Source organism: Haemaphysalis longicornis, unplaced genomic scaffold, assembly GCF_048455015.1.
Source record: "Haemaphysalis longicornis isolate Haplotype H1 unplaced genomic scaffold, Haemaphysalis longicornis Haplotype H1 scaffold_1, whole genome shotgun sequence".
Taxonomy (NCBI): Eukaryota; Metazoa; Arthropoda; class Arachnida; order Ixodida; family Ixodidae; genus Haemaphysalis; species Haemaphysalis longicornis.
The window spans coordinates 222,771,882-222,795,592 of record NW_027526203.1 but is presented as its reverse complement, the minus strand read 5'-3'; the positions used below and the strand labels follow the sequence as shown (position 1 = coordinate 222,795,592).

The window sequence follows — 23,711 nt, the reverse complement described above, 5'->3', positions numbered from 1 at the left end:
TGATATTTTACCTACAATGTTTATGCTGTAGTGATTCACTGCTGTTATGATTCAGCGCGAAGTGCTTCACCGTTACCCTGTGTGGTGGTGAAGCCAGATAGTCAAACATATTTAGAAAATCCAGAGACTGACTGCTGTGCCCCTTGGGCCTATGACTCACAGGCTCCAGTGGCACTGTGTTCGGACTTGTTGCTGCAATCAGCAGCTGTGCGCACCGGATTCTGCGAACCGCATTGCAGATTCTAGAGACTGCAGACACGTAATCTAGGGAAAGTGCTTTTTTGTGTGTATTTGTACTTTTCGTGCTGTGCGCAGCACGTTGAATGCCTGGTGATTGTTGGAACTTTTGAGTACTCGCTTTCTGCGAGTGCAGAGTAGGGTGTGTTGGGCACTAAAGGAGAGCGTTTCTCTGCCCATTCGAATTGTCATGTTGTAAACACGACAGTGTACTGCTGCCTGGATCATCGCTGTTCTCTACTCACCATGCATTAAACAAGTAAGGTTTGGCTCTCAGCTGTGTGTCGTCGCAATAGAGACAACTAGCCAGCAAGCCACTCGCCTACCATGCTACCGCTGCATAATGGAGGTTGGTTCATCAATGCCTTCGCCAATGTAACACTGCGCAGCTAATAACAACGAAGAGATCACTGCCGCAGTTCAGTCGCCAATTGCTGTGTTGTGTGTACTGCATGGTGCTACACTATTGTTTTTCATGTGTTCTCGCCCTATGCAACGGAGTTCTGTCAAGCATGGACTGTTGTAATGTACAGCTTGCACTTCTTGTGTGTGCTCGTGCTTCAGAATAGCAGTGAGCACAGAGAACATGGATTCATGGGACTCGGAGGAGCGGTCACCGTGAATACACAACAAAATCAGCGTCAGGTTTAGAAAAAATCGCATGCTGTACCTGGGTTAAACATGGCGCTGCATTAAGGTCTATGAGCTATGGCTGGGCGGCTTCTGTACTGCTGTGGGTTGACGCTCAAACACCTTATTTCATTATAAGTCGCGAAATGCAGCAGGTAAAATTAGGAGCTTGTACTCGAGCAAGCATTCATATTATTTGCCCCGTGAGTCAACTTTCAGCCACAGCAGCTGTGATCAACTTGTTTGTCTTCAGTGTCCTTGATGTTTAAAGGAGTACTGACACCAAATTTCGGCATTAATATTATTGCACAGTCAGCTTCTTTCACTCAACAGAATACCCTGGCTGAAATATGAGCGGCCTGCGACGCGAATACAGTTAAACCTCGATATAACGAAGTTACAAGGCACACACAATTTACTCCCCATTGGAAACCATGTACCGTATTTACTCGCATAATCCTCGCACTTTTTTTTCGGAAAAGTCAATGCGAAGTTAGGGGTGCGAGAATTATGCGGGAAAAAAAAAAATCCGGTGCACAGTGTTGCCAATTTGCCTTCTGCCAATCCCGCTAAATGTAGCGGTAGTTTTTTGTATATGTAAGCTCAGTGTTGCCAACAGCAGCTGTTTCTTTTTATTTTATTATTTCCAACGTAAACAGTCTCCCGTCGATCAGCGATCATGAAATTGCCGCCTTTGCTTTCTGGCGCGCACCCTATCTCGTCGTCGTCATATCTCGTCGCCTCCAGTAACGCACGTTGAAGTCGGTGACGCCGAAGTGCCTGCCTGCGGCGCGGTTGCCGTGTGCGATCGCGCGCTTTCAATTTGAAAGCGGCAGTGTAGCTAGCGTTCTTATCCATGGCGAAGCGGCACCAAGCACAAAACAACGAGATCAAAAAGTTCTCAAAATGACAGCGAGCTATCCACCACTGACGCGAGTGACTCACTGACTGCTGCTGCTCAACGGCAAGACCACGACGGCGACACGACGACACGCCAGCGGGCAACGCGAACGTCTAGTTGCGCGCACGCGAAACCGGCTCAAGGACAGTGGGAGTAGCGTGTTAGGGCGCCTGTTAGCACTGTTAGGTTGTAGCCATGCAGGTTGTTAGGGCGCCTGGATGGCCTTGGATACACAGCGCTTTCCGGCCACTACACCGTGTCTCCGGCGAACGGAGAGGCGGCGGGGGAGGGCGCGCGTTGAGAGCGCGTGCACCATGCGGGTTTCGCGAGCAGGCAACTTTCGCCGCTGCAAAGTTGGGGGTGCGAGGATTATGCGAGGAACCAAAAAATCCAAGTTTTGGTGGCTCACATTAGGGGTGCGAGGATTACGCGAGTGCGAGGATTACGCGAGTAAATACGGTATATTTTATCTCGATATAACGAAGCAAATGTTGCTGTAATTTCATTACAACGAAGTCTCTGAACTTGAAGAAAATTTACCCGCAAGGACGATTTCCCCGTGACGACGTCTGAGGGGAAAGCGTTGGCAGAGCGCGCGCGACTTGGGTAACGCACGCGGCCGTGCCTCCCGGGGCGCACGGCAAGCAAGGGAGAAGCAGCGAAATCCTCCCGCTATTGCGAATTGGCAGGTTGCGACTCGCATCCCAGCTTGTCTCCGATGTTGGTTATCAGCCATCCTGACGCTGTCTCCGCTGTTAGGACTGGGCCCGCTCACCGCAGCCACCACTCTTGTGACTGGCCATCCGAGCGCAGCCACCGGTGTAGCGACGTTGCCTTGATCCGTCCGCTATCGACGCGGCGTAGAGCAGAACGAGGAAGTTCTCGAGTCGACGAAAAGTTGAAGCAACATTTATATGCAGGATGTACAAGGGTAAACAAACGTTATATGGCTCGCACAAAGGCGACAGCACCTCTCCACTCAGTGCCTCCGAAAAGTGCCGCCGATAAGTCATAAGTGCCTCCGGGCGGTTTTCTATACCCCCGGAAGTTCGTTTGAGCCTAGAGAAGTTTGAATCGCTCCAATCAGGACTCTCGATGGCTGAAGTTTCAAATCCAACGAATCGTAGCGAAGCGACGCCTACGCCGTCTCCGCGAGTCGGTCGTTCACCCGGTGCAAGACTCGGCCGAGCCGCCGTGACGCTGCATACCTCCTCCCCCCATGCTCCTTTGCTGCGACCCAAAGCACCCAAAGTGGCCTCCCTCTTTCTCGTGCCTTCGCATCGCCTGGTGCGTTCTCTCGCCGCTTTTCTTTCCCGCGTGCGACGCCACCATGAGGGGCTGTAAGCGGAAAGCTATTTCGCTTGAGCAAAAAGCGGCGATCCTGGAAGCCGTTTCGAAAGGGAAAAAGAACAGAGACGTTGCAGCTCGTTTCGCGATATCACAAAGTACGCTGTCAACAATTTTAAAAGCTAAGTACGTGATTCTCAGCACCGCAAAATGTGGTCGGTCAACATCGGCCGATGCGCCTGAAGCCACTACTTGGCTGGAGAAGGAAATGCTGAAAATACTGACGCAATACCAGCCATCGGAAGTCTACAATGCGGACGAAACAGGATTTTTTATCAGATGCTGCCGAATAGGACGCTAGCACTGAAAGGGAATGGGTGCCACGCCGGTAAGCAAAGTAAGCTGCGTACACGGCTCTTCTGTGCGTCAACATGGATGCCAGCGACAAGCGGGTGCGGGTGAAAGAAGGTCACGGACTACTTCCAGAGGAAATAAAGGAGTGATTGTTTTGGTAGGTACCGAATTTCGATGCAACGAAATTTCATTATAACGAAGCATAGTGCCGATTTTTACGACTTCGTTATATCGAGGTTTAACTGTAACATACTTTAATTGGATCTCATTTATCGCGCCGAAGAACAGCCCGCACAGTGGCACTCAGTAAATGGACATCAGCGTGACATCATCCCATGGTAGCCAAAACAAGTGACGCGGCAAGTGCTTGCCAAAAACTCGTCACGTGACGTCACTTCACGTGCGCGGCCCCGTGAGCGGCGACTGAGCGCCGGCGCATTCGCAAACAGGTGCACGTAGCCAGAGATACAGGCACAACCGCTGCCCAGAAAAATGGTGTTGGCAAAAATAAAGTTCCACACACAGGAAAGGAAGCGATAACATAGCCCGGAATCACAATAGAAGTCGCCATCAGGACTTTTATTGAAAGCGGTCATCGAATTTCCGCCACAAAGCTAGGCCTGGCACCTTCAGGCAGCTCAGCCGTTGAACTCCGGCGGCGGCGCGGTCGAAACAACACGCCTTTCAAGCCTTTCGGCCTGAAAGCGCGGGAAATTGAAACAAACGATATTCAGGCCGTTCAATGTAATTAATTATCACGCACTGAAGTATTTAAAGTGCTGTGTCGGGTTCCCCAGACCATTAAGCATCAATAAAAGCAATAAAATTGGAACATAAAATCACACGGGCGGTATGCTCACAAGTATAAATACGCGACTGGAGCATGCATTCAATCTGTTCAGTCTGACGCAGCCGGCCATGCAGTTTGTTAATAAGTTTGTTGTTCTTTAGACATGCAACGCATCCACTTCTCTACTTGCAGTACATAATTGTCAACCATAACTTATGTACATACATTTTATTAGCCCAATAAAGTGCTTACATTGTTTCTCACACGATAAAGACAAGAAGGTTTAAAGAGGTCCTGAAATGCCTTCCGCCGATGCATGGATGTACATGTAACCAAATAAAGCAATGTATTAGCAATCTCCTCCTGCAAGAATTTTGTTAAAGCGATGAGTATTAGCTGAGAAATCGTAAATCAAAAACCGCGAATTATCGTCGCGCCGTATTTCCTCCTCCTTTCAACTGTTTCTTCACTGTTGGCCTCCCCTCCCATGATGCTCCGCTCCTCAGCGGTGACGTACTTCCGCTATTGCGCTCCCACAGACTGCCGTCTGCTACGGGCCAGCTCTTTCGGCTTTTTCATCTCTGTAGACACCATGGACACAGGCTGGAAAAGCGAACGAATGACCTGGCCGCATGTGTGCGGCCTGGCGGCGTGTCACGTAGCGGGACGCAAAAATTTAGCGTTTAGCGTATGCAAAGGCCACAAACGCTGTACTAAAACTCTATTAGCAGCAAAATAGCGTGCGTATGTGAAACCGCTTGCGTTTACAAAGCTGCACGCCGAGCGCGTACGTTTCAAACCTAGTGACATCGTTTAAATACACTGGCAAGCACAGTGTAACGTAGTCAGATATCAACCGTATGCTCAGGCGACAAGCAAGAGCTTGTTTTATGTGGGGCGGAGATTGCTCATAAAGGCCCGTTCGCACTTGCGACGAAAGCGAGTGAGAGCGGCAGGAATTCCGTCGCTTTGTCGCGCGACGATCGTTTTTGTCGAATGGTCGGGACAAATTTTGGTTGCGCGACAGAATTCCCGTCGCTTTCGCTCGCTTTCGTCGCAAGCGGGAATGGAAAGTTCTGCCGCTGCCGTCTGATACGCAGCTCGGAGGTAACCGCGCGATCTGCTCGGGCCGGATGAACGCGCACACTCCCGCACGGCAGCGCCCCAAGCGGCAGACGGCCGCGTACATCGCTCCCGGCGCCCGCCTGGAGCCCGCCCTCGGCACACTAGCCAGTATATTTCAGGCACTATAATGGAAGAAAGATTTTTTGCTTCCGATGAACCTAGTTCTTTGCCCCTGTGTTTTTAAATACGTGAAGTGGTTAGCACGTCGTCCTCACGCAGCTCTGTATCGTCGTAGCATCGCTGATTGTCCGAACGAAGCTTGCAGCTAAGCCAATGCAGCGACCGAAGCTGTGTGTGTGTGTGTGTGCATCGCCTCCTGTGTGTTGTGGACGCGTTCGTTTCGCGATGAAATGCGACATTGTACTTCTGCGGGTGGATAGTGCTTCCCATGGTCTGGATTATCTTTTTCGAACGACGTACCACTCAACCTCGCATGGGGTATGTGCAGTGTGCCTGGCTAAAAGCCTTCCCGCTTGCGCGCCAGAGTTGTGACTTGCTGCTCGTCCCCGCAAACCGGGTGTGAGGTGAGTGCCGAATTTACGACGGGCAGGAGGAGGCAACTCATCGTCTGTCAATCGCGGTTCAGACTTGCAACGCATGTTGTGACGTTGCGTTCGTTCGAAACGCATCTCTGGATTGTTTTGAAGTTGAATAAAATGTACGCGTCAAACCCGGGCATTCGGCTCAGGGCGTTCTCTGCGATTGCACCAAAGAAGTGCCACGGGACTTTCTTTATGGTACGTACTCACGTAAGATAAAATCCACGTCGTGTTATGGCCGTGTTGCATTCAATACAAACGGTTAAGCGTTTGTTTACACTTGTTTCGTTTGTCGTAAAATGTGCACTCCGGCACTCCGCTGGCAGATCAGCCGGCGAGCCGACGCTGAGCAGACGACTCATCTCTTTGCCGGAAGTGCGTGAAAAAGCCGCCCAATAGCAAGATGTCTAGCTCATGACGAACATCTGGGAATCGATGATGTAGACATGTGAAGATGGCGGCGTCCAAAAACACGAAGGAAAGGGTGAGAAAAAAGCGACAAACTTTGCAACAAAAGTGTGAGCTTTCCGCTGCGCGTAAAAGAGTAATACTTGGCACAGGTGACGTTGGCGACCCAATCTAGCGATTGCGCTAGTTCATTTAGTGTGCTCAAAATGCCTTTCAGGGCCCCTTTAAGCAATTGACACACATTTAATTATATTTAGCACAATATTTATGACTGCTATCATCACTCCAACCACTGCAAAGGACACTTTATTTCGCAGTTTCGCAGCGTGCAGCCAAAGTGTCATTCGGGGAGCACTGTTGAATTTGGTGCAAGTGCACTTCAATGGGCACTTTTGACAGGGGCATTACTTGTATCCCCCAATCCACCCGAGGTGGCTCGCACTCATCTAGCACAGTGTTGGTGTGATCTGGGTGACTCTAAAAGTGCCTATCACAGCTGTCACACCTGCTTCAACATTCCCAAGTAGGGGCGGACACAGGGGTACTGACAGAGAAGTGATGCGTTGCATCACTCATGCAATGCACCTTAAGGCATGACAACTCATATTTGGCGTCTCTTTGCTTCAGTCGACGCTACCCACGCACAATTGTGTGGAAAATCACAGCAGGCTGCCACTTGCCCTGTGGGTCTCACAATGGCACTTGCAAAGCTTGCTCACCGGACACAAACCACCGAAAAAAGCAAACATGTGAGCTGTGCACATCAACAAGGACCAAATCGATGATCCACACACCATGTGTGCACGCACCGTGCCGAGGACGGGCCAAGGCACAAGCTCTGCTCACCTCTAGCAACAAGGGGCGGCTCTGGGGGGCCGTGTGGGTCCTTGTAGGACACAATGAACGGGGTCGTCCTGAAGCCCAGCCTCCGCTGCGAACATTGCTGCAGGACAAAATCAGTTGGGATTAGAAAAGAAACAACACCCCCCCCCCCCCCCCCCCCCCGCAGGTCATCAGAACAAATGATACCAGTGCAAATAATAATTGCAGCAGGCAAACATCTTACGAGGGGGGGGCTAAAACTCTCTCTCTCTCCTTTTCACATTTTTGTGGACTGCAATACATATCCCACACCTATAAACAACTTGGTAGCTTACACCACTATAAAAGTTTTCACTGCCCATTGAGTTTGAAACACCAGTGCATTTCCAGTGTTCGTCCATTATGGTGGCTCAGTTTTCTTTTGTAAATCTTTTCAAAAGCTGAAACAAGAACGGCCTTCTGCTGCCACAAACTTCAGTGCATGCCAAGGAGGATTTCACTCACATGGCCAAAGTGTCCCTGAAGGCCACAGTTGTAGCAGTAGCGTTCTTCTGGGGGCTTCATAATGAACTGTCCTTTCACAATGGGGCCGTCCTCCGTCTGCAAAACGAAGGCAGTTGGGTTACATAACATGTGGCAGCACAGCCACTAGTGCAGTGCTGAACTGCACATTTGCAAGTTTTTAATGCTCACTGCAAAACTTAAAAGGAATAAACATTTAAAAAAAAAGACGACAACACACCTCACATTGTTATTCAGCTGCCTATTTTTTTGCAATGCCCAAAATAAAAATGTACACATCTCGTGTTTTTGTTGCTTTAGTTGATGACATTAGTTTCCCAGATAAGCTGACTCCAGGCATTACTGGTTCCTCAAAAGTTTCATCCTTCACACAATTTCATTCCTTTAAAGGGACCCTGCAACACGTACCATCGACTACTAGGCATGTATTTTGGGGTAAAGTCTACTGCCCCAGCAATCTCCTCCTGCAAGAATTGTGAAAATCCGTTCACTATCACCGAAACTACGCGTGATGAGAAATTGCGCATAATCATTCCCTCTCAACTCGACTGCGGACAAAGCGATGAAAGCTGTGTGCTCTCTCCCAGAGCGGGGGGGCGGCTCGCGGTGTTCTCTTCAGCAGCCTTTGATATATCACAGGCAGGGGAGTTTCTCCTTTTCTCCGCGAAGTGGAGGGGTCTATTTCCGGTCTGGTGCCACAAAAGAACAGGCATGGGTGCCTGCTCGGAAGCACGCGCTCCGGATGGTAGGGCGTCTTTGAAGCAATAAACGTTTGTTGTAGAGTGGTCTGGTTGAAAGGGAAGTATTGAGCTCATTACTCAAACTCCGCATGCACTCAAAGCACACAAGAAACGGCAAAACTGTGCCTACAGGTTCAGACATGGAAGAGGTTTGCACACAGCGCTGACGACGGCGTGTCGTCACAGGAAATGCGAGAAATGAGCCGCAAAGTTGACCGTGACAGCCGATCGGACAGCCATGGCCTCAATGACGTCGTTTAGGCCATGCCAGGGGAGCATAATGAGGAGAACTGAAGAGAGCACGGTTGGTTTTTCCGCGTCTTCCACAGCGATTTGCGTGCTCACCGTCTCACCTGCACGTGTAATATTTGGCTCAGGTATTTTGGTAGTGTAAGCTAAGCATGGCACAGTTTGCTTGCACTGCTCAAAGAGTGTTGCAGCGTCCCTTTAAGGGGGCAGTTGGGTCTTTGAGGCCGAAAAACGGTAAAAAAAGCGTTTTCTGAAAAATGGCATTTTCGACCTTCACGGCCATTTTTCTATCAGTTTGTAAATTTCCTCATCAAAAGGAACCCTAATTTGTTGTTATTGTATTAGAATAGCATTTTAAAGTGCACTTTACAGCTCAGTTAGCACAGAATTCGATGGTGAAATGGCACTTTTCTTGCAATGCAAAGCTAGCATTTCATCCTCAGATATCTCGGCACCTGGAGCAGGTACAACTTTAATTCTTTTTGCTTCTGATACCGAAATGTGTGGAGAATACAATGTTGGAAACAAATTTTTCAAATGGAGGCTTTGGAAAATTATTATTGTGTTCAACTGGCACCACCTGCAAGCCATTTCTGGCAGAGCACGGGAGAAGCGAAGTTCACAGAGTTGTAAAACGACCAAAAATAGCTAAATCAAAAAAGTTCTTCCTACGTTGTATTCTTTAGTCATTTGTCTGCCTAGCCACGCGGTAATTGCCATTCTGTATGGAGTGGTTATTTTGTAACTGCGACCCAAAATAATGGCAATTAATCATTAATTAATGCAAAATATAATCAACTTGAAAAAAATCTAGTGGCATATTTGAAATAAGCACAAAAAACTCTATAATGCAGTGCAGTTTCATTAAAATTGGTTGGTAAATAAAAAAAATAGCTCTAAGACCAGTCTGCCCCCTTAAAGCAAAAAATGCGGATCCCATTTACATCGTCTAGAGGGCCAGTAACAGCATTACCAAAAATGTCGGTGCTGGCTCTCTTGATATCATAAATGTAATCAGTGTCTTCTTCTTTGATGATGACTTTTTGGTCCTTATAGATTGTAATTCTACTGTGTGTGAATGCCGTGTCCACAATGTGTTAATCATAGTGAAGAAAAATTTAAGAAAAGTACTGACACCAATTTTTCAGATTATCACGCAGTTTCCTTCCTTTTCAACAGAATACCCTGGCTGATGCATAAACGACCTGAAATGCAGGGCACATATTTAAATTTGATCTCGTTAATCGCGCTGACAAACAGCACAGGGAACGGCACGCAGCAAATCGACATTAGTGCATAGTTGCCCGTGGTAAGGAAAGAAGGTGACGTGGGAAGGAAAAGCAGAAACTCGTGACGCCCCTCCACTTGCGTGGCTCGGGCAGCGGCGACAAGGCGCTGGCAGCAATCACAAACTGATGCACGTCGCCAGAGCTACGTGAAGCTGCTCGCCAGAATTGCATTTTTGTCAAGAACACATGCAGGGAAGGAGCCAATAATATAGCCTAGAATCGCTATAGAAGTTTCCACCTGACTTTTTATTGAAAGCAGTATCAAATATCCGCTGCAATGGTAGGCCTAAGCACCTTCAGGCAGCTCAGCCATGTTCTGCAGTGGCATTTTGACATCCACACAAAATGGTGAAATAATGCTGCAGTTCTGTCATACACGCTCTCTGGGCTCGAAGCAAAGAAAACCGAAAAATGACAATTTTCAGGCCATTCTATGTACAATGGAGCCCGGTTTTATGTCCCCAGGTTTTACAACCTGGGTTTCGAGAGTCCCGGGTCGAGTCCTGGCGAAGTCCCCATAGAAAGAATGCATTCAAATCCTCGGTTATCCGATGCAATTTTATGCCCGACCCGCATAATCTGACGGCCCACGCGACTGGCTCGTGGAAGAAATGAAAGTGTCACAGGTCCGTTGCGCCCGTCCTATCGGTTCTCTCCGGCACAGCTTTCTTCTCCGTCCAGCAGCGGCCCGCTTCTCTGCACAATCGCTTTCCCCTATCCTCGCTGGCATTTCTCCTTCTTGCGCACCAGTTGCAGGGGCATTGTACAGGTGCTCATTTCTCCTAGTCAGCACTGAATTGCCAATGAGGCTAGGCTTCCACATGTGTTTGTCGTGATCATGTGAGCCACTATTTCACACTGGCTGGCAGGAATAGAAACAGTGAACTGCAATACAATGTTTGTAATAATACAGCATAATTGGCACCTGCACTGCATTATTCTTTTTGCATTTACTTTTTGTAGTGACTTGGGTTTCCGAGCCCGGCAAAGCATTACTTTGTAGTTGACATTGAAGTTTCTAGCAAATCCGTCGCAAGAAACTGTAGCCGTAATTGTTGTCGTTCGGTTTTTATGATTTTACAAAATCTCACGACGCTTTTCACAGTGCGAAGTCGTATCAGCGGGGTTCTACTGCAATTATTATTGAGCTCTCAACTACCTAAAGCGCTGCTTCAGAATTAAGCAACAATAAAACCAATAAAAAAATTACACCATCTTCCCTTAGGGAACCACGAGGAGGATGCGGAGCATCATGGGGGTTCCATGTAGGTTCCATTGTGTTGCCGTTATGTTGTTTCATTTATCGGAGCCCGACTGGGAATGAGTGTGAACCCCCATGTAGAGACAGAGAAATGTAGAGACAGCGAAGAGACCGAGGCCCGCGTTACCTGATCGAACACCTCCTGGTTCTCGTCTTTCTTTATTGCGTGCTGACGCTCCTACCCCGCTGCCCGCCCTCTTCGTTTCCTTCTCTGGTTGAGCTGCAAGGCGCGTGGCGCTTCCCGCCACAGCTTTCCCGCAGGAAATTCAACATCCTCCTCTAAAGTTTTCAGTTCGTCGTTTCCATTAACGTACAGCTTCGCGTGCCTTTGTTGTATCAGTAGCTTCTTGCCGTAGTTTGAATCAGTGAAGGACATAAGGCGCGTTCGTAGCACATGCTCCCGTCTCCATTGTCTTGATAGTATGTCATTGGCTGGTGTGGGCACGTGGCGTGGTGGGGGAGGAGGATTCTGTGTATGTATAAGTAGTTACGTCTTTTCCAATAAATCGAGTTGAAAGTCAGCGCTAGTCCTGTCCACTTCTTTCTTTTTGTGTCCCTGTTAGTTCGCGCCGTTCCCCAAGATGCAAGTACACCAACTCGCCCAACTCGCCACCCTGCTCCCGTCTCGGTTTGTAGCGCAGTGGGAAGAGCGCCGCGTACCTCCCGTTGCGGCCAGAGAGTCGTGGGATCGAAACCGGGCACCGCCTAAGTATTTCTTTTTATTGTGGACTGCGCTGACATCAGCCAAAACGCTGACGAGGCTGCAAAGACGCGCATGTGCACTAGAGTGCAGACGGTGGACAACAACAAGGGAGGGAGGGACACAGCCCAGAGCATGTGAGCTTCGCATCTAAGAGTACATAAAAGTTTGGTGTCAGCACTCCTTTAAGCCCTTCCAGTTTACCTACAAACTATACCCATTCACAACAGCACCCAGTTTCTCAACCAGGGTGTCTACCAAGTTGACATTTTCAAATTCCCTGAGTTTTCCAGGTTTTTCCTGAGTGATTTTGCTAAATTCCCTGAGTGACACAGAACTTCGTTTTAGGGCAAGGCAGGCCGACACCATTTCGCCAGATGCTGTCACACTCTAATAAGCATGTTATAAAATAAGAAAAGACATAACACAGTTTGAATGGTAACAAGTAATGTTTATTTCATTAAAAAAACAACGAAAAAAAAGCAAAATTTCACTGCTTTAAAGAGTTTATTTCGGTTTGGATCAGGGACACCTTCATCTCGGCATCAGCCAACACTTTCTGCTTCTTGAGCTCAAGCTCCTTCAAAGCGGTGGCCGCACGTTTCCTTTCCCGTTGATTCCTCAATGCATCGGCTCTTTCTTTTCTCGTCCTCTCCAGCTCTTCCTTCCATCGCGCGTTCGCCCCACGCACCATTTGAAGCATCCTCTTCGTCAACGGTACACTGGCAATTCCTCCAGCCGACGACACGGCGTCGAAGACAATTCGCTGGGCGACCAGAGATTGTTCCTTCTGATTTTCGACAACGCAGTCCTTGTTGATGGAAAATCCCCGCTCAACAGACGCATTTCCGTGCGAAAGAGAGAGAATTATCTTGGCGAAAGTGAACAGTTCCTTGTTTGAGCCACAGACACCTGCCCAAAGGGCGTCCAGCCGATGCGTGCTTCGGTCAAAACATTTCAACGCTGCCTGCGTAGAGGCTAAAGAGCACACATGCTTGTAGGACCGCAAAGTGTGATCTGCTTCCGCTCCGGTCATCCATTGATGTTCTGTTAAAACTTCGAGTGCCTCACTTAAACGCCTTTCCCCAAGCTCGGGAATCAGCGCGCACGCGGGATCCAGACACGACGATCCCCTCGTCAGTTTAAACTTCAATGGTGACCTTTCCGCGATCTTTTTGGCGCAGTTCTTCACAAAAGTGGCGCAGTCCTTTCTGAATGCAAGGACAGTCAAATCTGAAAGTTTTGGGGCCTTTCGAAGTGCATTCCTCGTCGCAAAGCCAAGGTCAATCTTGGGCGATCCAAGAATGTTTGCAGGTTGGTCCATGTCCACCTTTACCAACTTCAGTGGGCTGTCCGCAGCCATCATTACTTCTTTCTTTACTATTCTACTCATTAACAATCGCAGAAGATTTTCCAACGCTGTTGCAAGAAATGGAAACATCGGCGAATCAGTCTGGAATTGAGCCAGGAACGGCTGGAGTTCTTCCGCGACACTAAGCATAAAGGTTAGCTTCGCAGGCAGCAGGGGGTCACGGATGGCTGTTTCGACCACGTCATAGCTGACACTAGTCGGTTGCTTGTTCTCATTTCGACACGACTCAACGTAGACCTTTAGATATGGCAGAACCTCAAGAGCCCTCGAAATTACACGCACGTTTTCAAGCCACCGCACAGCACAAAACTTCAAAGGGTAGATGTTGCTCTCGGTGATGCGTGCGTATTCAGCACGTCGAGCGGGTACGCATTTGAACAAATTGTAGATAGCCCGGAGAAATTCTACGAGTTGCCACCCTGTTGCCGCGTGTCCGGTTTTGAACGCACCATTCACAACATGAAGGCCGCAGCTTCCAACTTCGAGAATCTGGGGGCTGTCACTGGAATCGCAGAGTTCTTGCTTGATCTCACGAAGAAATTTCATGTTTACGTTTGGCCCGTCCATTGATATCTGAAGAATTTTGGACCGTGAGAGTCCATCTGTGGCACTTTTAAATGCGGACACCAATTCTTCGGCCCGCGTGCGACCAAGAAAGCATGACGTCAGGTAGCGCGTTTTCACGCACTCCTCTGCCTCCGACCAAAAGCGAACCAACACGTCCATTTGCTCCTTTTGTGCAACTTTGTTTAACGACTCGTCAAACGCCACGACAAGGTGCGAGGCTTGGCTCACTTCCGACACGAGGATCTCTTTAAAGAACGGCGCAAGACCATAGACAACTGTATATCCCACCTTGTCTTTGCCAAGCTGCACTTTTTTGGCTGTAGCTGACGACGGGAACATCAAAGGGAAAAGAGAAGCCGATGCCGCGGCAGCACGGTATGACGTGTGCGTCATAACAGCGTTCAGACACCACATCACCTCAGCATTTATGACCTCTATGTCACGCTGAAAGATATCCTTTGCTGCACGCTCGGGTTGGATGTCTGTAGCTGCAGTTGAAGCAAATGATGGCGGCACAGAACTTGACGCCACTGGCCCGGCTTGCACAATTGCCGCCGCCGGCTTCCTTGCCGGCGTAGTGAAAAACGAAGTTACAGAGGGTGTTGCGGCTCCGGTCGCAGCAAGTCTGTGCTTCTTACTTTCCGCGTGACTTGTCAAAGCTCTTCTTCCCATGTTGCTGAGCGAAAACTGTTTTCTGCACAGCACACAGTAGGCCGCGTTCGTGTTACTTTCAACGGGCCTAACCCAGGCTGCAAACTGGCAATGTTCCGGATTCGTCCAGTCTTGGACGAAAGTGCACTTAAAAGTCGTCATACTTGTCACATCAACGCGTTGCACAGGACAAGCACAGAGAGTTGATTTGGGATTCACGTTCGAAATCACAACCACCGCACCTACACTGCGTACACTCCGCGTCAAATTCGTTTGGCGCGCAGCGAAAGGTACGGAGCCAAAACACGCACAGTGTCTTCCTACGCAGCGAAATATAGTGCCGGCTTGCAGTTAAAAATCAGCTCTTGAAACAGGGTACAATGTATATATTCGATATTTAAGACGTATTTATAACACAACTGCAAACTTTTAACTATTAAAATGAAGGAAAATGTTTTTTTTTTATTACGCCAAATTCACGTGTCAACTTACTAGAAACCGCAGTAGATGGCACCAGGTGTTGAAGCTACTGCATGCTACTGCGCGGAGAGAATGGGGGAGCAACACGCCACGCCGGCACCCCCGGCGGCCGAGGCGGAGTAGCACACTTACCGCTTCCCCCTTCACCTGTAGCTGCTGCAAAAAGCTATCGCGGTTGTCGCGGCGCGCAACGTACGCGGAGTGGGGAGGCAGGGTCGGGGGGTCGTCGAAGCGGTCGAATAGCTCACTTGCGATCCGCACGAAGCGCATTCTCTGCATCAGACGGTGCCATCAGAGACAGCGCGGGGAAACTGTACGCTTTCGACTCGCTCTGTTACTCGAGCCAGCATTACCGTGTTTTATTACAGATAATTTTCCCTGATAGAAGCACAAATTTGTCAAATTCCCTGAGTTTTCCCTGATTTTTTCCAGACTATTCAAAATCCCTGAGAATTCCCGGTTTTCCCGGTTGGTAGACACCCTGTCAACACACACTTAACATTTCAATCCGTTTACACCAGTTGGGCACACCAACCATGGAGCAGCAAGCACCCCTCCCATACCCTACAGCACATTCCAAACTACTGAACAGAGACATTGTGAATAGAAGCTATAAGAATTGAATAATAATAAAAAACCAACCTTGCACCCACTCAATAACTAGCAGCCTCTTTCAACAGTCACAAGGACTGTCCAGCTCTGGTTATCCAGTTCACATGCAAACCCTCTGTTGCAGAGTCCCAAGGTTGCGCATCCAAACGCAAGATGGGCCGACAGCATCAGTCAACAGCCTTCCAAATTTCACTACCATACTGTACCTCTACAATGTCTCCCACAATTGAAGAAAAATTGTAGGATGAGCCAACATTGGAGGGGCTTTTGCTGCCCCTGGAAAACTGGCCCGACAGTGCAGAGCCAGTGGTCCCTGCAGTCAACATTCATACGGTTGCCTCTAAGAACACAAAAGCCAGTACGTGAAATGTCCGGAAAATGTTTATGCCATTCTCCTTTCCTGTGGCAAATGGTAAAATGGGTAGACTGGGTGTTGTACTAAGGACTGGCTTCACAAACGCTGTGACAAAGTAAGGAATGTGCATGATGGATGGTGGGCCCATCATTACAGCATGTGCAGGTGTGAACCATAGAAGTGTCATAAACGGCAGGAATAAGGAAAGGTCAACTCGAGAAATAGCTCAAGATGAGAAAACAGGTGGGTTACAGTCAGGCTGCATCAGCACACCCTCTGTGGCCCTATCACAAAAAGAACCATGTTTCCTAGGACGATTGTAAGTTCGCACATGTGTGGCGAATTGAAACTGGTTAGTGCCCGTCTATCTCGTTTCTTCGTCCCCGTCCTTTGTCCTGCGCTGTTTCTCATTATATAGTTTTAGCGCTGCAAGAAATGGAAACTGTCACTGTGCTGTATCATTTCCCTGCGATGTCATGTGAACTAGGCCTATGAAGATAGAATCTACTCAATCCTGTGCCATTTACACAGCCCCCTTAAAGGAGCCATGAAGAGAAAATGCAAGTTGGTTTTATTCGAAAGATTTCGTGTTTTATAGTGCCCCCAGCGCTTGTACGGATACAAACGATGCTTTATTCACTGAGAAATTAAACAATTTAGGTTAAAATTTTGATTTTCCCGCTCAATCGTGCGTTTTCGTGGTCCCAAGTGACATCACTGAAACCGACCGCTCGGCAGCCTAGAATCCCTTCATTCACGCATCCGCTGTACAGGGTAGAGACACGTATACGCTGGCGCCGCCATTTTCGGTTGCTCGCTCGCCGCCGAAGCAAGTAATTGTGTCAAAACCGCGCTAAAATTATCGCCGCAACGCGGTTTACTGAAGAAGTTTGAATCATATTGTCTGTTTCGCGTTGCTAGGTCTCGTGGGAAACGAAAAGAATAACGCGTTGAGCCCGTTGGCCCAATTGCGGCAGCACGGGACCGTTCAAAGGTTGTCTCCACCCTGTACAGCGGTGTTGGTTTGTTCCCGCGTTTCTTTACGTTCCGTAACCTAGATGGCGCCACCATACCGTGGCAAGCGTTTGGTTTGTTTTTGCCCGCATTTAAACCTGGCTTGTTTTTGTTCTGGGAGAAAATATTCGTTCCCTGAAACAGTGCTCGCTCGACAAATGGGGTCCCGTAAGACACCGTTGCTTGCGTCAATCGGCCAGTGTCGTCTGAGACAACCCCAAGCCCCGTAGTGCTGTGCAGCGAAACCAAGCATGCTGTGCGCAGTACGAACAGCAGAACACATCAGTACTTCTATGTTTACATGTGCTTTCGTAACTTCCACTGTTTGTCCCATCATTCTTATTGCTTTGTAAAGAATGTGCCCTAAATTTAAGCGCAAATCGCTCGTTCGTCTAGTTTGTAAGCTCTACCTAATTTGCGTCTGCTTCTGCCAGCCTCCGCCAATCGCAGAGCTTAGCCCATGTGACGACATAGGTTCTGTTGCGGGAAATGAGCTGGTGGGTCGCATGACCATTCCCGTTTTTCCTAATTATGTAGCTTATTTGAGCGAAGTTTACGTTAAAAGTGGTGTCAGTATGATTCTAACGAGACAATCTTTTGAATGAACCAAACTTGTGTTTTCTCTTCATGGCTCCTTTAATGTTCTAGCTGTACACCTTTTCATAACTTCACCTCCCCCCTTTTCCATTTCATGGAGGATTTGGAGCAAGGAAGGGTGAAAGGAAAAGCAGGCATCCTCTTCCTTTACTCTCTTGCTCAGCGTTCAATCAACATACCCTTCCATTCAGATGAGAAGGAGCAGGAACACTTTCCTTAGAAGGGGAGGCTCTAAGCCCATTTGTACAGAGGGGTGGTGGGGTGGGAGTGGGGCTTTGTGGTGGCATGAACCAACAAACCGGATGTGTGTCCCATTCACGTCGCCTCCTCACGTTTTCGTCGACGCCAACCTAAGCTGCAGACTCAGTTCTCGACACAGGGCGAGCTGGGTAGGTGGGCTAGGCTGGCATGGGAGCAGACGCACAGCTCTCAACTTGCCCCGTCGTGCTTCTTCTGTGTCGTTCTGTTTATTGCATTACCGTGTTATAATTTTTAGCACAAGCTACAAGACCACTATCCAATAAGAATTGTGCAATGAGTGTGAGGGTAGGGATATCAACAGTACAGCTGCAGGCACTACACCATGCTCTGAATGTGGCCACATTTAGAGAACTGTGGAATTGCCACAAGGCAGAACAACAACCAAAAAATGAGGCACATTACTTTGAGTGCATTGATTGTGCCCTGGCACTCTAAATTGAGCGGACTCACCGTCAGATGGTATCGCCGCCACAAGTCCGGACAGCGCTGCAACCAGAGAGACATACTCAGTCCCAACAAAGTTTTCTTTCAATGTACAAGCAGACACGTAACCACAGCAATGAACGCATACTTGCAACAAGCATGACTTAATGAAGATGAAAAAAAAGGAAAACTCCCCACAAATGTTGGGCTGCCCATAAAGTGATGACTCCAGCTGTAAATGTTCATTTATTTTTCACACATTTCATGGCCCAAAACAGATAAGCAAGTTAGAGCGTCTTGAAAGTGCTGTCTCCTAGGATGTGTACAAAGCTCAATATTTAATATGCAGCAGGCAATTATTTCATACCTTTAGTATACTGGAAAAAAAATTTAAGCTTTTGTTCAGGTCACTGCATTCTCAACATATTTGCACGCTGCTAATCTAAACTGTTAATCAGCACTTGCTTTTTCTTTTGTAATGCATTCCCGCTGACAGGAGAGGAGTTACTCGACGTCGTGAAATTACATGTCCAAGGTGCTGAATAAACTGAATATGTATGGGAAGTGTGGATAATTACGCACTGAGAGAACTCTGAAAGTGCGAAATAGACCTGCAATGCTACTTCGGTAACTAACCAAAGGCTCCGTTTTGTTGTTGGGCAACGTACCACACCACGACTGGTACTCAAGTCATCTATAACCTGAGTTCCTCACCTGCAAGCTGCCTTTTATTAATGTGCACTGTTGTGGATTTATATTATGCCACCAAAAGAATGATGACGGAGGCACCAACGAAGACGGAGCACGTTCGCGTACATGTAGATTGCAGCAGGCACGCGCCCGAGTTTAGAATGCTGGTGCTTTTGAATCACAGTGCATGGCTTAGCGTGGCTCTTAAAAGGCGCAAATAAACACTGACGACTGGCTTTCCCTTTTGTATCATGCACTCCATGTGGCAGAGAACTTGCTGCCGCTCACAAAATTTAGAGACCACGAAGCACAATACAGTGTTAAAATATGGTGACTGGCACAGTTCACGACAAGCTTCGGACCAAAAATTTGCGTTGTGTGGGCAGTAGTTCATGTAATAAATCTTGATTTGTTTTATTCAAACAAACTTCCAACAACTCATACAAGAATATGTTGCGGCCAAGACTTTTTGTCGCCACCAAGACTTGATTAATTCGTTTAATCGGTTGCAGTCACGTGAGCGAAATGAAACAGGAATGCCATGTCTAAATTGCATGCAAGTGTGTTGATGATCATCTTCATGTTCAAATAACCTGCCCTTAGTTCACAATAACAGTGATGTGATTGCGTCGAGTCATTTTGGAGCAGCTTTTGGAGCAGCCAAAAGTAGGTTTTCGAGCAGCCAAATCGGCTTTTGGAGCAGCCAGAACGAGCATTAAGATTTGAGAAATATTGCTAGAAGGGGAGCAAAACAACCAAGAGGAGCCCCAAAAGCAGCATTCTGGGCACATAGAAATGTTTAAACAAGAAAAATCTCTTCGTTGCAAACGAGTTTCTGCCGCACAGATGTTTTTTAGCAGTAACTATGAAATGCCTCAAGACAAGCACCGAAAGAGTTCGTGCGAGTGTGTACATGCATTCACTGCATGAGCCAACAGATCATGAAAGAACTTGAAGTTTTATTTTAAAAATGACTATCGGGGTAGCTAGCATTCCAATCGGAAGGCTACAGAATGTTTCGTAAAACCATAATGAACAGAACAGTGACATGCGACAGAATGTACTGAGTGCATTTTATGTAAAAGCTTCTAGCGCCCAGCCCAAATGCCTGTTTCTCTCCAGGTTCCCAAGACGGAATCGCATGCTACATGCCCTCTCCGACTTCTACACTCGCTTTCCAATTTGCAGGGGACTGGTTTTGCAACAACGGCAACTCTGGCTTTTTTTGAGCTGCAAGACTCTGTCTTCATGAAGCGCCCACTCAGCTTGTGAAAGAGGGTCACCTATGATGACCATTGAGTAGGTGGACCAACGGCTAACTTATTTGAAATGAAGACAAAAAAAAAAAAAAAAAATAAGTGAAAACGTCGACCACATTCTTCGCAAAGAGTAGCGTTGCAAAAAAAGTTCCATCATAAAATGCTTTCCTGAAGCGCTCCTGTAGCGTTCCTCCTGAACGACATTTTGAGTCAGGCAAGATCCCTTTCTTGGAAGCTCAAAACTGTTCAATGAACCGGCTTGCAGCCGGTTCCAAATTAAAGGGGTACTGACACAAAATTTTGAAGGCGAGATAACTTCGGAGATAGATTGGTGTGAACACATATACATCATCTGCAAAATATCAGCGGCGAATACAGCCTAGAACATATTTAAAATCAATTTTAAAGTGTGCGAAACGCAACCGAGCAGCCAGCAGAGGACCACGCGCAATCGACATCCCGTGGATATTGTGTAAATAAACAACAGCCAAAAACGTCACGAGTTTGTGTTTGCCGCTTCCGCACTGCCGGCGTTTTTCGCCGGCTCGCCGCTCCAATCGGAGGGCCGGAGGGCGGAGCTTCTGCTCTCAAGAACGAATGACCCGATCGTTGCGTCGAAGGCGCCGTGATTTCGTCAGCTCGTCGGCTGCAGCTGGCCGTGATTAAAGTTCTACAGCGATTCCAGACACTCTGTTTCTATTACTTTTTATTTACATTGGATGCGAAAACGCGCCGGAGACACTAAAAGCCCACTGAGCGAGCCGCACGGTCGCTGTGCAGGCGGCGGCCACGGCCGCGAAGTGGCGCAGGCCAGTGCAGGTAGCTCGAGTGATAGCTTGTTATCACTGCACAAAATTGCACCCAACTCCCAACCATGGCAGCTTATATGAGAAAGGAGTTAATGATGCGATGGCCGGTTGCATTAAAAATTGTCATCTGCGCCGCTTACGAGAGCGGCAATCGAATATCCGCCGCAGTGCTAAGCCGAACACATCTGTAGGCGGACCTGTAGGCAGACCGGCCGGCTGCTCCCAGCGCGTGTCTTGCCACCCACTGTCTCGAGCGGCGCATGTCGTTCTTTAGCCGCGGTAGCATTTTAATTAAGCGGATCGCGAGATCAGTACGTGAGGGTATTCGCAGAAACTGCCGGCGATGCAGATTCGACTACGGCAGCTCTGCTCTGTGATATCCCTCCGACGGTCACGTGGTCAGCTTTGTTCACACAAAACCCATCGTTTTGCGGCACCCGCTGAAACCGAAACTGCGACTGGCCGCACTGAAAATTACTCTAATTAAACAACCGTCGCACGCTGAAGCAAATGAGGTTTCTGCAGGTTATAAGTAGGTCACTAGCTACTTATAACAAGATGCAATATTTTTGTGTCAGTGCCCCTTTAAAGGAGCCATGACGAGAAAACAAAAGTTTGTTTTATTCGAAAGATTAGGTGTTTCATAGTACCCCAAGCGCTTTCCCGGAAGCAAATGATGCTTTATTCACTGAGAAATAAGGCAATTTAAGCCAAAATTTTAAATCTCCCGCTAAAATTGCACATTTGGTGACGTGAACAATGGTGTCACACGGGCCGGTCCATGAAACAGATACTTAGTATGTCGACTCCATATAGCACCCACACGCGGGGAGTCGACCGAGACGGCGGCCATTTTAAAAATGCTAGTAAAACCTAGTGCACCCGCAGCCCTAGTCATGGAATCACCTGATCCGGAGAACAAAACTCTCGCCGAGGAGCTCGGGCTTGCATTTAACAAACTCACACCACTTGAACGCTCAACGCTTCTAAGTGCACGAGCGGCAAGAGTTGTGGGATACGCGGTGGACGGGAAAGCGACCATTCCGCGATAGCCACAACAGACGAACGCCCTGCCGTCGGCACCGCTGCCTCGTCAGCGCCGTCGCCACGGACGAATACAGACTGGTACGTATGTGCCGTATTTTTATTACGGTTACTAATAGTTCAACTTCAGTAGCAGTATCGCTTATGCCAGTTGGCCGGTGTCGTGTATGGAAAGCCGTTCGCGCGAGCTCTCTGCTTCGACCAGAAAGATACGAGCGTCAATGCGCGGTGTTTACGGCATTTTTTCTCCAAGGTCAGAGCGCCTCGAACCCGAAAATTTGTCTGCGCGACGGCGAGATGTCGAGCTCGGCCAGGCGGTTGTTTCGTACGCATTGGCGCACACGCTTGCGTGTTCGTTCGGAACTTCAACCGTTTACTCCACCGTTCTTTGTCATAAAAAGAATGTGCAGTATGTTTCACGGGCATTTAGCTCGCTATGCAAACTGTAAGCCCTGCCTAACATGCGTTTGCTTTTGCCGGCCTCCGCCAATTGCAGAGCTTAGCCCATGTGACGGCATAGGTTCTGTTGCGGGAAATGAGCTGGTGGGTCGCATGACCATTCCCGTTTTTCCTAATTATGTAGCTTATTTGAGCGAAGTTTGCGTTATAAGTGGTGTCGTTATGGTTCTAACGAGGCAATCTTTCGAATGAACCAAACTTGTGTTTTCTCTTCATGGCTCCTTTAAGCCATCTTGAACTTTTGTCCCTTTCCCCTTTCCTGCTGCTACCCTTGCAATTCCCTCTCCATCTTGACCCCTCGGAGTTATTCACGTTAACTCATGCGTGAACTCCTGCTAAGCTAAAATCATCATCATCATCATCACCACCACCACCAGCTATCTACGCTCACTGCAGGGCAAATGCCTCTCCCATTAATCTCCAATTATCCCAGTCCTGTGCTAACTCTCCAAGCTTTATTGAAGTGCAGATAGTAAAGCATGAACCGCATGGCGCGTTTTTACACGCGATTCGTGTGCATCAACGTTGCAAGCACAATATTTTCACGCCCGCATCGACGATAGCGCGTCCGCGGCACCTTTTACCTTGGTCAGAAACTGACGCGCGACGCGCGCGACAGTGGGAGGAGCTTGCCGACTTGCCCCAATGGGGAGGCGCGCGCCTCATGGCGGAAGTTTCGAAGCGCTCCAGACAGCCAGCTGGCTGGGACAGAGATGTTTAGGCTTACTGCCCCGGCAGATATTGCATGGTCACTTTCACTACGGCACGGTTGATGGTTTATAGTACCGTTTTCGCCCCCATTATAAGCTCCTTTACCGCACACGTAACTTCGTGTGTGCCTTGAGCAGCATTTTAGAGAGCTGTTAGACACAGTCGCTCGACATCCCCATACTACTTTGGCGGAAGCCACCGCCATGCCACCGCCGCCGGCTGCGCCGCGCGCAGCGTGCGGGTGTTCCGCGGCAGCGTCAGCGCGCCTGTGGCGCGCGCGGCGCGTTTTCGTGAGCAGAAAACACTCAAAGATTCCCTCCTCGTCAACGCTCGTGGTGTAGAGAGCACGCCACATCGAGGAAGCCTGGCGAAACGAAGCTTCGGCGCAAGATTGGCGCAGATCGCTTGAAATCAGAGTCTTTGTAACAGCATGTAGCAGGATTTACCTCTCGATTGATTTGATTGATTGTGGGGGCTTAACGCGCCGACGCAACGCAGGCGATGAGGCGCGCCGTAGTGGAGGGCTCCGGATTAATTTCGACCACCTGAGGAT

At 48.6% G+C, this 23,711-nt stretch overlaps 2 protein-coding genes across 2 annotated transcripts in view; both read right to left on the bottom strand.

Annotated features, from left to right (window-relative positions):
- Nucleotides 1–23,711, bottom strand: part of LOC144142213 (uncharacterized) — a 41,993-nt gene that overhangs the window by 6,199 nt on the left and 12,083 nt on the right. The window contains exons 4-6 of the mRNA XM_077673575.1: nucleotides 18,214–18,249; nucleotides 7,598–7,693; nucleotides 7,118–7,214 (exon numbers count right to left, since the gene is read on the bottom strand). Of these exons, the coding sequence (XP_077529701.1) occupies nucleotides 7,118–7,214; nucleotides 7,598–7,693; nucleotides 18,214–18,249 (229 nt within the window). The remainder of the gene's footprint in view (nucleotides 1–7,117; nucleotides 7,215–7,597; nucleotides 7,694–18,213; nucleotides 18,250–23,711) is intronic.
- LOC144168469 (uncharacterized) lies at nucleotides 12,137–14,524 on the bottom strand. The gene has a single exon (XM_077697450.1). It carries the CDS (start codon nucleotides 14,463–14,465, stop codon nucleotides 12,345–12,347), a length of 2,121 nt encoding a protein of 706 aa, XP_077553576.1. The 5' UTR covers nucleotides 14,466–14,524; the 3' UTR covers nucleotides 12,137–12,344.

Bases quoted from the DNA above. Each gene is read 5' to 3' on its own strand.
- LOC144168469 (XM_077697450.1), bottom strand. From the start codon at position 14,465: ATGGGAAGAAGAGCTTTGACAAGTCACGCGGAAAGTAAGAAGCACAGA.